General features: G+C 40.3%; 1 protein-coding gene across 4 annotated transcripts; it reads left to right on the forward strand.

Moving 5' to 3' along the window:
- The first annotated feature begins 266 nt into the window (after positions 1-266).
- Positions 267-12,388, forward strand: p4ha1b (prolyl 4-hydroxylase, alpha polypeptide I b). 4 transcript variants are annotated; one of them, XM_058652122.1, is made up of 15 exons: positions 267-522; positions 3,673-3,755; positions 3,906-4,002; positions 4,087-4,238; positions 5,172-5,309; positions 5,460-5,702; positions 5,842-6,056; positions 6,165-6,341; positions 7,405-7,475; positions 9,235-9,334; positions 9,422-9,475; positions 9,580-9,645; positions 10,733-10,801; positions 11,345-11,441; positions 11,601-12,388. In XM_058652122.1, the coding sequence occupies exons 2-15, from the start codon at positions 3,674-3,676 to the stop codon at positions 11,669-11,671; spliced, it is 1,632 nt and encodes a 543-aa protein (XP_058508105.1). In that variant the 5' UTR covers positions 267-522; position 3,673; the 3' UTR covers positions 11,672-12,388. The 4 variants fall into 4 exon arrangements, with proteins under 4 accessions (XP_058508105.1, XP_058508107.1, XP_058508104.1 ...); XM_058652124.1 differs by having other exon boundaries at positions 269-522; positions 5,463-5,702; XM_058652121.1 differs by lacking the exon at positions 7,405-7,475 and adding an exon at positions 6,582-6,652 and having other exon boundaries at positions 270-522.
- Positions 12,389-13,190: the final 802 nt, after the last annotated feature.

The following is a 13,190-nucleotide window of genomic DNA, read 5'->3' on the forward strand; positions in this document are numbered from 1 at the left end:
AGGCTAAATTCGAAGAGCAAACACTCTAAGTAAATGAGACTAGTTTGAAGTGAGCACCAGTAATCGAACCCCTGAATGATGTTATTGGGGGCAATGTTACACGTTTTTTAATGCATGAAAATATGATGTCTTGTGGGGTTTCAACACGTGGCACAAGAGGGACGACGTTTCAGTTTTTTAGCATTAAAAACATAAATATTCATCCAAAGCTGCCTCACTGCGAGTCAAGACAGCTGTAGACACCTCCCCTAGAATTGTACAAACGACAGCCCCCAAAATGAGTTTGCAGGAGGCTGAATGCATGTGAGGATCTGCACGTAGCCGTCGGAACCATCCAGAGTAAGAAAACCGGTCGTGGCCAGCAGATGGCCATCAGTGCTCCAGTACATCGCAGACAGGAAGAATCTCTGCACTGTTAGTCCATCATCTTCACTCCGCTATCTGCGCAGGGCTGTGACATACCATAGGAGTCGCAAACCGAGGGTCACATTTCTCTCTAACTCTTTGGAGGAAAGCACTAAGGTAAAAGAAATATCACTTATGAACAAAAGACGAAAATTAAAAAAAGAATAATGTCTACGTGACTGTCTAACGTAGTTATCGTGTTCACTACATATATGTGGACGCGTCTCTTTCCACCGTAATATCTTTCTGAATACAACGCACTCTGTCAGACGCTGCCAACTTCAAGCGTATTCTCCAACGATATTATCGTTAGGTCAGCTAACTAGCTAGCTAGCAAGCTAGTTCGAAACTAGCGACACACAGGTGAAACTTTACATTTATGTTGTCACGAAAATGTAAATGACTATTTAATGCGATTGGATTGGCCCTAAAAATGAAGCAGAATTCAAGTAGAGGAAAGCGAACATGGCTAGTAAAGATATCAAACTCCGCTATTTGCCCACGAATCTCGGTTAGCTATTTGCGTAAAAAACTACGCAATTAGCACTAATGTTGTGGAATTCCACTGCAGTGCAGCGTGGGACGCTGCCGCTGCCCTCACTCTGCCCCAAGTTACACAGTTAATTTGTCTTTTTGTACATGAAGAGTTACAATATTTTACATGAGAACGTGTCGTGGTAAAAGCGAATACTCAGTGGAAATATAGCTCACTTCTCATTTAACCTCTTTGCATGATTGTCCACCAAATTGTTTTACGTCTTATTATGTGCAAGTACTCCGAGAAATGACCATTTGCGCTTAAATTCTTTGTATGTGCACTCTCTTAAGTTGTCAAGTGAAGCATATTGTGATACCGGTAACTGCGTGGCACCCTCCAAACTAAGTTAAGCTGGAGTTAATAAACAATATTTGCCCTCCAGATTTAAAACGCCCCGCTGTTTTGTGGCGGTTTGCAGGGGTTATTGGCAGGTTATTGCAGGTAAAATATGTGTGTCACTGAGACTCCATAGAGGAGTGTGCAGCTCACTCGTGAGCTTTCTCGGCGGGGAGGGGCGAAGACGTGGCAGTCCTCTTCCATCCACATCCTGTGTTATCTGACTCCTCCGCTTCACTGCCTGTAAAAACTTGGGAGGCCAAATTTTCAGAATATATCACTGTACGAGACACACTTAAAGTCATTAAGTAGTAAAAGTACCCGGGGAGCACAAATTAACAAAAATGCCACTTAGATTTATGTATATGTCACTGCCAAAATCGAATAATTTATCACCAAATATTCACAAATAAATTCCTGTATAAAATAAAATAAGCCTGTCCTTTTACTTTTTGAGTTATGCTGATTATAGTTATTTAGGCAGATACACATACAGACAATAATAATTTAGTCTTCTAGTCAGAAGTAGTAATTTATTGAAATACATGCAGATACTGCACAGTTCATCACAACATACTGTAATCAACACTGCTATACTACCAAGTACCCAAAAAGACCAGTCATTTGATAAATATAAAATGTATGTCAAAACAGAATTATGAGTGAATTAGCCAGTGTGTCGTAAATTCAATGGCCCAAAAATCTTTTCATATGAGGATATATTATTCTTTTTGTTGACAGGCTCCAAAAGTACTTATCGTGCAGCTGTGCCTTGGATTTAAATATTTATGACATTGCGAGAGTTATTTCACAAGGTTATTTTTCAAGGCTTCTCTATTTTTTGTCTTTTTGTAAGCCACAGAACTTATGTTGCACTTTCCATTTTTATAAATATATTTACAATTACATTCATTTTAACCCCAATAACTAAGTTATAGTGTGGTGAAATGTTTATATGCTCCTTATAAATGCATTAAAGGGGGACTTTTCTGTTTACACTATTTCTCTCGTTTACATTTAAAATCTGGAAATGTATGCACAAGGAGCCACTACCTAAACGTAAACAGAGAATTGTCTCATGATAAACATGTTTCAACAGAATATTACTCAGATAAGGGGAAATAGAAGCAGGCCAAGTGTACACAAATTTTTTTTCTATTTGTCTAAACAAGCTGCTTTGCAAATATCTGTCAGGTTAAATGTTAAACGGTTTGTACACCAACTGAAAAGAGACATTACCACACACGTCACACACTTTCATAACCACTCACTTTTATGTTTAGCATGAGCATGGATCTGAACTTAAACTGTTAAACATACAGCTTTATTCTTGATGGTACACTTATCCAGCTTAGAGGTACATTTGTTGTCACCCTGTCATTACAGTAATTGCAGTCAATTTTTTTCAACCTGGTTGAAAGTGGGAAAAGGCAGATTTACAGTATTCTAGACCGAGTGACACCACAGAATCAGAAAATAGCAGGAAATTGTATTTTTGCGTCACCGTTTCTACTTAAATATAACTTTAACGCAATTTTATTCCTCTTAAATTAAACAAGTTCTGACAGATTTTTTTTCCTTCCTCATTGCCTACTGCTGACCTGAACTGAATGTGAAGTCATTCTTTTATTTTCGCTAAAGGCTGGTAAGGGCCTGTCCGAGCCTGTTCCTTCTCATTCTGGTAGAAGGCGTTACAAATTGACATCAACACAAATTGACATGAATACACGGTTCAATTATTAACTTTACTTTGCATCCAGGTGTCTGTGAGTGCACACGTGTGTGTGAGTGTAGCCAGAATTTCTGTATATGTTGGTGGTAAATAGTATTACAAATGCTCACAAGTAATACCACTGTTATAGCACTTTTGTTGTTGCATATTAACAACATAATTCACAAAAATACAGAGGTCATCTCTGCTGTATCAGTGACAATAAACCAAATAGTAAAACATTTATTAAACATTTGTCTGAGTGAGGTGATACAAGGTCTGCATTCTCAACTTCAGACTTGCATTGGAGGTATTTCTGACAGCATAGTTGTTTATACTAAAGTACTTTACAAGTGTACAAACTCTGCTCACAGATATACAAGTCCAGTCTGTCTTTGTTATTCTCCTTTGTTATGGGTAGAGAGTCAGTGCCGGTCCACACACACCAGATGCCCAGTGGTTGTTATGACTGTGCCAACTCCAAAGCCAAACTGGAAACAGTGACATTAACCACAGACTTATATTTGACTTTGTGTGGTGGGAAGGAGGCTGCACTTCTAAAACGATTCCCCAAGTGTTTTAGTTCAAGGCTTTGAGTGTTCTTTTATACTTCACCTCTCGTTGGTTGCTTCAGATTGTAATTTCTGTATTAACATGTGTAAGTCTCTTACTCTTTGGTCAGGATGGAGCTGCTGTGTTGGTGCACGCTGCTGCTGAGCTATGTGCAGTTTCTCTCAGCCCACAATGACTTCTTCACCTCCATAGGTAAAAACCCTAAAGCCAAATGAAGTATGATACCATGTTCAAAATAACTGGTTCCTCTGCTGACTTCATGGCACTGTCAGATACTGTAATAATCTGTTTAGAGACATGGCAGTACTGATGCAGTGTTGTTGTTGTTGTGTGTGTGTATAGGTCAGATGACAGATCTGTTATACACAGAAAAAGACCTTGTCACCTCTCTGAAGGACTACATCAAAGCAGAGGAAAACAAGCTGGAGCAGGTCAAAAGGTGAGTTTGTGGACTCAAAGTTACACTCAACGATTCATTCACTGAATGACTCTGAGTGACGGATTATTGCTTTCTTTGTGGCAGGTGGGCTGATAAGTTGGATTCGTTGACATCCACAGCCATGCAGGACCCCGAGGGCTTCCTGGGCCATCCTGTGAATGCCTTCAAACTAATGAAGAGACTGAACACAGAGTGGAGTGACCTGGAGAGCCTTGTACTCAGCGATACCACTGATGGTATGGGAAAAGAAAACCTGGTTCATTATTACTCAGTAATGTACTGACACTCATAATTTGGTGTTTTCAAGATGCTTCTTCAAAGCTATAGTGTGCAACGTATATAAACGCAGTTCCGTAACATTGGACCCTGTGACAGCTGGGATTGGCTCCAGACCATTTACATAACATAACATTCAAAATATTGACAAATAAATTCACTCCTTGCTGATGAAGCCCATCAGCTCCCCATGACTCTCTCTGTGTTTCGCAGTATAGCAGTTTGTTTTTGTGTCTGTGCTGCACACAGAGTGATGCATTTTACGTGATGAGTCTGACAGACAGAGGCATAACAGCTCGTAAAGTGGCAAGGTGTGTAGCCCGAGGTTAAAGAATTTCAGAAATCATTTCTCACCTCAGTTCTCTGAAGCTTGAGTGAGGTAACTATAGTTCAGACAGCCTCTCTTTCTCTCTCTTTTCCCCTTTGTGCGTATTAAATACACTGAGCAGGAAAATACGTGTCTTCCTCACAGCAGCAATCAGTCTCTGTCACTAATTTGTTTTCCTACTTACTGCAGCTTGTTTTCGAGATTTAGACTCTAGGGCTCCAAAAAACACAAGGACTGTGTCGATAAAGAGCCGATCCACCTTAAATCATTCTTGTCTGTACAGGTCCTTACATTATAACTGCTAAGAAACAGTCAGGAAAATATCTTTAGTGTCTTTAAATCACTACTCTGTTGGTTTTCTGTTAACAATACGAATAAAAAAATTAACTATATAAGACAAACGAGAACTTAAATCATTAATTTGCATTTATATTCAAAGATCAGAGTCACACTAATCTACTCCCCTGTGGATAGGACATACATAATTTTCTACATGCTTGTTTTACGTGTCCCATACAGGATCATCCCACAACTATTCTTTTTATTCCTGCCCATCTCTTTTTAGGGTTTATTTCCAACCTAACCATCCAGAGACAGCACTTCCCCTCAGACGAGGACCAGACTGGGGCTGCCAAAGCCCTGCTGCGGTTACAAGACACATACAGATTGGATGCCAACACCATATCTACAGGAGACCTGCCTGGTAAGGGCCTTTAATCAGTGCACATTACATCCACACACCTGTTTTCCCTCATTAACGCACGTGAAAGTCACTTGTTTTTCTTTCTGTTTCAACACATAATGGTGTTGTTTTATCTGTTGTCGGTGTTTCCATGCTGTATTTTCTGCTTAGCAGGAGTGACACACAAGAGCCAAATGACAGTAGAGGACTGTTACGAACTGGGCAAAATCGCCTACTCTGAGGCTGATTACTACCACACAGAGCTGTGGATGGCTCAGGCCCTGAAGCAGCTCGATCAGGGAGAAGAGTCCACTTTAGATGCGGTGACCGTGCTCGACTACCTCAGCTACGCCATCTACCAGCAGGGGGAGATACAACGAGCCCTGGATTACACCAAGAGGCTGCTTGAACTGGGTGAGTCTCTCTGCACATTATAAAGTCCTTTTTTTATTTTTGAAAAGTATACTAAGAGGAATGTGAAATGTAATTATAGAGTCATAGGTGACACTGCTGCTGTTATTGCTTACGTTGGTCTCAATTTTGTCCTGAATAGACCCAGAGCACCAGCGGGCCAAGGGCAACCTCAAGTATTTTGAGTTCCAGTTGGAGAAGCAGAAAAAGGCTGAGGAGGAAGAAGCTGAAAAGCAGAAGGAGAGAGGGAAAAGAGAGACGAGTGAAAAGAAGAAAAAGCCCAAAAAGCCTTCCTTCAGTTTGATTCCAGAGAGGAAGAAGTATGAGATGCTTTGTCGTGGGGAGGGCAACAAATTGGTGAGGGAGAGAAAAGAATAATACCCCAGAAACACAATTTACAACTTACAAACCACATCTCACATTTAAAAAAATCTTCATATCCTACTTTCCCATTCTCTCAATCAGACCCCCCGAAGGCAGAGCCGACTGTTTTGTCGCTACTATGACAACAATCATAGCCCCGCTCTGGTGTTGGCACCTGTGAAACAGCAAGATGAGTGGGACCGCCCGTACATTGTCCGCTACCTTGACATCATTTCAGAGGATGAAATGAAGAGGGTCAAGCAGCTTGCAAAGCCAAGAGTAAGTTGATAATACGCTGCACATGCAAAGCGAGATTGTACGCCGCAGTAAATTATGTTCTAGTGAGTTGAATGTGAGACACTTGTTATTTTTAATGGAGTTAAGTCTGTTGAAGGCTAGGCTGAGATCAAAGCTGCGAGGCTGGTTGATGTGGTAGTTAGACAAGCACACAGACACACATACATCTTTGTATGTATGCGTGTGACTGTGTGTGGGTAAATCGTGTGCCTGGCTTCACAGCTGCGCAGGGCCACCATCTCCAACCCCATCACAGGAGTGCTGGAGACAGCTCCGTACCGGATCAGCAAAAGGTAAGGCAGAGCCAGGAGCCAGCGAGGAGAGAGCAGAGAGGGAGAAAGTGAGGGGCTTCTCCTTCTTTTCTCTCAGCGACTGATTCCATTTTTCCTCTTCATTCCTGTCCGTCCATTACACCGTCCATAATCTCTGCCGTTCAAAAACTGAGAGGCTCTTGAGCTGAAGCACAGGATCCACCTGAGAATGACCAAAGCTTTATGCAGCAGACAGAAACATTTAAAGCCAATTTCTTGCTTTATGGAGCAGTAAAACATACTCGAGACACATTTTCTCATGATGTTTTCACAAGGGATTATGTATTTGGAAGAGAATAGTTATGTTTTTGCTGCTGTTCTCGAGGAATTTGTGTGGATATGTTTCCGCTCAGGAGTCTTTTAAAAAGTCAACACAAGAGGATGGAGGAGAGGTGAAATGTGTTGCTTTTTTCTCTAGTTGATATTAACATAGCTGCCTTTTGGGAGCCATGAGGTGCATCAGAGGCACTTAATAATTCTAAATTCATAATCATAATTTGTTATGGTTAAATCTAAATTTGGTTTCCAGCATTGCCTCATGGAACATTGTCTTGGCCACTCTGAAGAATAACATTGACAACTAGTGACCATATCTGCCTCTCTTTTCTCCCTCTCCTCCCTGTCCTATCCTCCTGTGTGAATCACATTCTATTCTCCTTTTTTTTTTTCTTCCTTTCTTTTATTTCCTTCTTTTCCTCAACCTCCATGTCCTTGTCCTGCGGGAACTACTGTAGTTAAGGCGAGCCACGGTGCATGACCCCCTAACTGGGAAACTCACTACAGCCCAGTACAGAGTCTCCAAGAGGTAAGGGGCACAGGTCACCTGGAGGCTTACAACACCTCCCCCTCCTCCTGCGCATTCAATTTCCTCTTCAACCCCGTTCAGACCTAATGTTAACATCCATCCGGAGTGATCTGATCTCATGCGGACAGTCGTAGTCCAGGACTGAGCACACACAACCCATCCTGAATGTGATCTTGGAATCCGATCAGGTGGTTTGAGGACGCATGTGGCCACATTCCTGAACATGCATGAACACAAAGCTGTCCTTTGTACTCATTAGAGACTGGACAGATGTTAATACCGGGTCTGAACAGGGCCTTTATCTCTGGGCCTTCGTTGAGGCACCAACAGTGAAAATGTTACACCCTGACAGCTTGTGTCTGGTGTAGCTGCTGTTTTCTTAATCTTTTCACCCTGTCAAGTGACTTGAGACATTTTCACTGAGGTGCATAGCTTTTTTTTTTTTAGCCCCAGCCAGTCTTCCACATTTGAGATCCAGAAGAGTGAATCTCAATTCCACGTTTACAATTTCACAATTTCTCAGGAATTAATTCTCTTGAGTGCTCGTCACAGCTGTTGTGGTTCTGCTATGCTTCTTCATCTTCCATACCAGCAAGAACCCCCCCCCCCAAAAAAATTTAAATAAACATCTGTCTGGATGCACTTACTCAAATAAACCAGCCAATGTAATGCAAATATACTTAAATCGTGACAGTAAAACGTTCGCATTGCTCATCGCTGGTTAAACTCGCATCACACCCTAAAAATAGCAGGTTTGGTAGCCCACCCAAAACCCCTAAGTTTCTTTGGTTTTACTGGTCTTGGTAATAAATGGGTCTCGATGTAACGTGGGCAAAAGGGTGTGGTTTTCCCTTAGATGTTTTGTATGTGTACGTGCGAGCCAGCATGTATCTGCGAATTCAGTGATTATGTCATGATAGATTTAACAGAGTAATTAACGAGAGACACAAGGAGAGAAACTGTCGGCTCACATTTGACCATGTGTTCAACAACAAAAAGCACAGAGTAGAAGTAATGAAAAAAGATGACTCATCTCACAGTTTTTTTTCATGCTAACTTCTCCAAATGGTAGATTTTCTCTCATTTTCTCTCTGCAATAAAGAAAGGAATCATCTCATGTGCTTTGTGGTGTCTTAAAAAGTCACTGGCAGTTGGCCTTAATTCTGGTTTTGTCTCATCTTCTTGTAACATTTTAGTCATTGCATGTGTCAGAGTACATTTTTCTATAAAAGAAGAACATATAGTATCCGTTTAAACTTGTGTGTGTACTGTACATGTGTATGTTTCAACACAGTTCACGAGAGGAAGAGTTTGTTGCCGTGCTTAGTGAGTATTATTTAATCTGGGGTGTTTTCTTAGCCTTCAGTGATCGAGTTAAATATGAAAGGCCGGCAGTGTCAGGGAAGTGTAATCTGTAGAAATATTTTGTCAGTCCTCAGCCAGGCTTTTGTGCAACATGTCAGGCAGTATCAAGTGCGCATCGTGAAATCAGAACAACCCTGTCCCCTGAGCTGATTGGAGAGTCTGTACGTTGGGCATTCTCCAAAGTTTTTCACTTTCTTCCTCACTTCCCTTTTCTGCCGTTTGCTTGTAATGCACTTCCTCTTTCTGAGCTTGTTATGGAAAAGTCTCAGCATGTTTTTGCCTGTTGCACCTTTACCACCATCTAGTGGACAAACATGTGTCTCACTGACAAACACTAATAAAGGGATTCTCCCGCTCCCTCTCAACTGGTCTTCTTTCCCGTCCTGTGTTCCAGTGCTTGGCTCACTGGCGACGATGACCCCATGATTGACGTGATCAACCAGAGAATTGAAGATGTCACAGGGCTGGAAATGGACACTGCAGAAGAGCTGCAGGTAAAAAAAGTGAATGAATTCAAAGTCATGGAAAAAGCTTATTTGTTTTTCGTACATGTATCATAAATAATCTATCTATCGCTGTAGGTTGCAAACTATGGCGTTGGAGGTCAATATGAACCTCACTTTGACTTTGGAAGGGTAAGTAAGGTCCCTTTGTGATTCATACAAGTTAATCTCTCAGAATGTTCAGTGCTGGTTAATAGAGTGTGACATTAAACCTGGTGTTGACTCTTTTTCCACAGAAAGATGAACCAGATGCCTTCAAAGAGCTCGGCACTGGGAACCGCATAGCGACGTGGCTTTTCTACGTGAGTAAACTCATGTCATCCATCTTTACAGATATCGCAAGTTATGGATGTTAAAGATACTGATTAAGTCATACTAAGCCATATACACTATTATGGACAAAAGTATTTGGACAAACATGGACTGTAATGATGTATTCAAATGGAGTTGGTCCCCCTGCTTCCAGTCTTCTTGGAAGACTTTCCTCAAGATTTCTGAGGAAGATTTCCCATTCATTCTGAGTCAGGGCTCTGTGTGGGCCGGTGAAGTTCTTCCACACCAAACTCAAAGTCAAACCATGTCTTTATAGTCATTGCTTGTCATTTCGGGAAAGAAAAGGGACTTCCTCAAACAATAGCCACAAAGTTGGATGCATAGCATTGTCCAAAATGTCTTGCTATGCTGAAGCGTTAAGATTGTCCTTCATTGAAACACCTCAACAGGTGTGGCCAAATACTTTTGTCCATATAGTACATGTTGAATTGTGAGTTTATATAGTTGATGCCTTATCAGTGTCATAAAGCCTCAGTGACGTGTCGGGACAAACTGACAGAGAATATGTTTTTCTCTTTTAGTAAAACAGCATTTGTCCTCATTTTTCCTTGAAGTAATATTCACAAACTTTTACTACACATCTGTCCTATAAGTACATGATCAATATTTTACAGGAAATGCTCATATTAACATGTCTGCTTATTCCAAACAGTGGATGACATCATTCATCTGTATGATAGCATTATACAGTAGATACAAAAGCAACTGGCATTTGCACAATTGTGCTGTCCCACATAGGCCAATGAATCAGCGAAGCTCACTGTGATTTCATTTCTTTTGGTTTTATTCAGGGTGACACTCGAGTATTATAAATCATCTGTCACCTCTGATTATTGGCTTCACTTAGTGTCTTTGCTGTCGCCACAAAAAACCTCTTAAAGTCAAAGAAGGTCATTGCAGTGAAGAGGAAATTGCATTTGCTTGGATGAGGAAAGAGATGAGGGGAAAATCAATTTCAAGAATTCATTAGTGCTGTTGTAAATATCACGTTGGATTTGTAGATGTTGTTTTTAAATGACAGATGATCCGAGAACGCTGCGTCTGTTTCTTTCGTAGATGAGTGATGTCCCAGCAGGCGGAGCCACAGTCTTCCCAGATGTTGGTGCAGCAGTTTGGCCCCAAAAGGTAACCAACCACTCATACCATACCACATTTATCACCATTCATTATTACTGACTCACTTGTAGTGCCCTTAGTTTGCCAACTAAATGCTCGCTGTAGTTGAAATGGTTCACAAAATCCACAGTTTGTTTCAAATCACGGTTTTTGGTTTTTGGACGTTTCATCATGAATAGAATGGTACACACGTGCCCCAAACCGTGACATATGTACTAAATGAGAGTTTTTTAAGTGAACAAGCACTTCCCATTTTTTAAAGAATGTGTTATTAGTAAGATATTTAAGTTGTTGTTTTTGAATTGATAAGACAGTGCTGTGCCTGTGGTATGTTTTCATACAGAAAATTGTCTATTTGTTCACTCGCGTCATAGAAAGTCCACATAGACTTACACAAATATGTATTTAAAACTTTACTTCATATATTATTTCACTGGGAATTCAAGTTTTTATGACGGTTGAGGCTGACTGAGATTTATGGCTTGGTTTTTCCTTTTCCTGGAGAGTTCACATGACTGCTAACCTCTTTTGTGTTTGTGTTGTGTTTCCCAGGGTACTGCAGTGTTCTGGTACAATTTGTTTGCGAGCGGGGAGGGTGACTACAGCACCCGACATGCAGCTTGCCCAGTGTTGGTGGGCAATAAGTGGGGTTAGTTTGTTATTTTTGTCTCTTTCCTTGTAAAACAATCTGTTTTCCCTGAGTAAATAAAAAAAAAATTTTAATTAAATTGAGATGTGGCCTTGAGCATTTAAACTGTGTTCAAAGTAAACAATGTGCTGCTTGTTGTTGTCTGTGTTCTGTCTTTAGTATCAAACAAGTGGATCCATGAACGAGGCCAGGAGTGGAGAAGACCATGTAGCTTAAACGAAACGGATTGATAGAGGAAGAAACCTCCTCTTCGCCTCCCCCTCACCTTGTCTTCCTTGTGACCACAGATCACTGCTGCAGATCACAGATGATACACATGTGGATACACGACGTCCAAAATGGCTCAACATGTTAATATGTTTTTAAACGGCTCTTTTTATCTGTCAGTTTGAAACAGTTAGGGACTGAGGTTCTCCTTCCATGCGGCAGCGTTCTCTTCTCACTTTAAGCACAAAACTTTGCTGTGTGGTGGGAAATGAAAGGATCCACTCAGCACATAAGATAGTGGTCAAATACTAAAAAAATCTTATCAAACTCCAGAGTTATTGTCTCTTTCATCTGTGCCGCACATGATCACATAGTACTTGTTGTGCCACCTCAAAGCTCCATTGTTTTTACTCATGAAGATGTGTTTACTTGTGTACTTGAACATAAACACCAACATAAACACCCACTATGCTGCCTAGAATTGTTTAGTGTAAAGATTTCCTAAATTTGAGTAGATCCTTACTTTTCTTGATTGTCCCAGTGTTTTTTTTTGTTTTTATTGTTTATGAGTGTGATTGATTGTGTTTTTGTGGTGAACAGTGCCTTTCAGTGAGAGAATATATTGGTTTTTCAAGGAAGCATTTTATTTATATGTCCCTAACCTTTATTTTGTTTGGTTTTTTTTGTGAAGTCCTGAAATGAATTTTTTTCTACAATAAAGACTGATTTATTGATCACAATTTGAGATATTTGATATATTACAGATGAATGCATCTGTAGAAAATGGTTAATAACCAAATTGTGTTTCATTTAAAAGGACCAGTGTGTAGGATTTACATTTATTTTTATATATATGTATATATATATATATATATATATATATATGCATGTATGTATGTATTTATATAGATCATTTCTCGTCTTGATGAGCTTTTTTTTTACTCGTGTTAAGCCATTCACCCGTTCACACACTTCAACATTGGGTTAAATGTCTTTCAGGGCCAGACATTGAAACCACAACCTTCCAGTTGAAAGACAACTCGCCCTACCACTGCACTACCATGGTTCAATCATAACGTTTGCACATTTTGTATCAGAAAATTACTTTACGCAATTAAAGTACAGTAAACGTCACATACTTTAAGACTTTTACTTAAGTAATATTATAAAAAAGTGACTTCAACTTCTACCAAAGTCATTTTCTGGTAAGATACTTGTACTTTTACTCAAGTATCCTTTTAAAGTACTTTATACAAGACTGTTTCTGCATGATAGAAAGAGTAGGACAAGTAAAGGGGTATTCAACTGCAACACGCAACTTTGCCAGTAGGTGTCACCAAATCCCACACACTTAAATCTATATCTATGGATTAAAAAAAAAAGTTTTTCCAAGTAAAACCAATTTATTATGGGTCGAAGGTCTGTTTCCTCCTCACTGGCCAACCACAAACTGACTTCATCTTGACACTGTGGGTGTGTGGGTCATGGTGGGGGAATTTTAGGGGGGGAAGGTATGAGGGCGTCACGTGACCGTCCAGTACT

The sequence above is a fragment of the Solea solea genome, chromosome 15 (genome assembly GCF_958295425.1).
Source record: "Solea solea chromosome 15, fSolSol10.1, whole genome shotgun sequence".
Taxonomy (NCBI): domain Eukaryota; kingdom Metazoa; phylum Chordata; class Actinopteri; order Pleuronectiformes; family Soleidae; genus Solea; species Solea solea.

Bases quoted from the DNA above. Each gene is read 5' to 3' on its own strand.
- p4ha1b (XM_058652122.1), top strand. From the start codon at position 3,674: ATGGAGCTGCTGTGTTGGTGCACGCTGCTGCTGAGCTATGTGCAGTTT. The intron at 6,057-6,164 runs GTGAGGGAGAGA...TCTCTCAATCAG, and splicing joins GTGGGGAGGGCAACAAATTG to ACCCCCCGAAGGCAGAGCCG. The intron at 10,802-11,344 runs GTAACCAACCAC...TGTGTTTCCCAG, and splicing joins CAGCAGTTTGGCCCCAAAAG to GGTACTGCAGTGTTCTGGTA.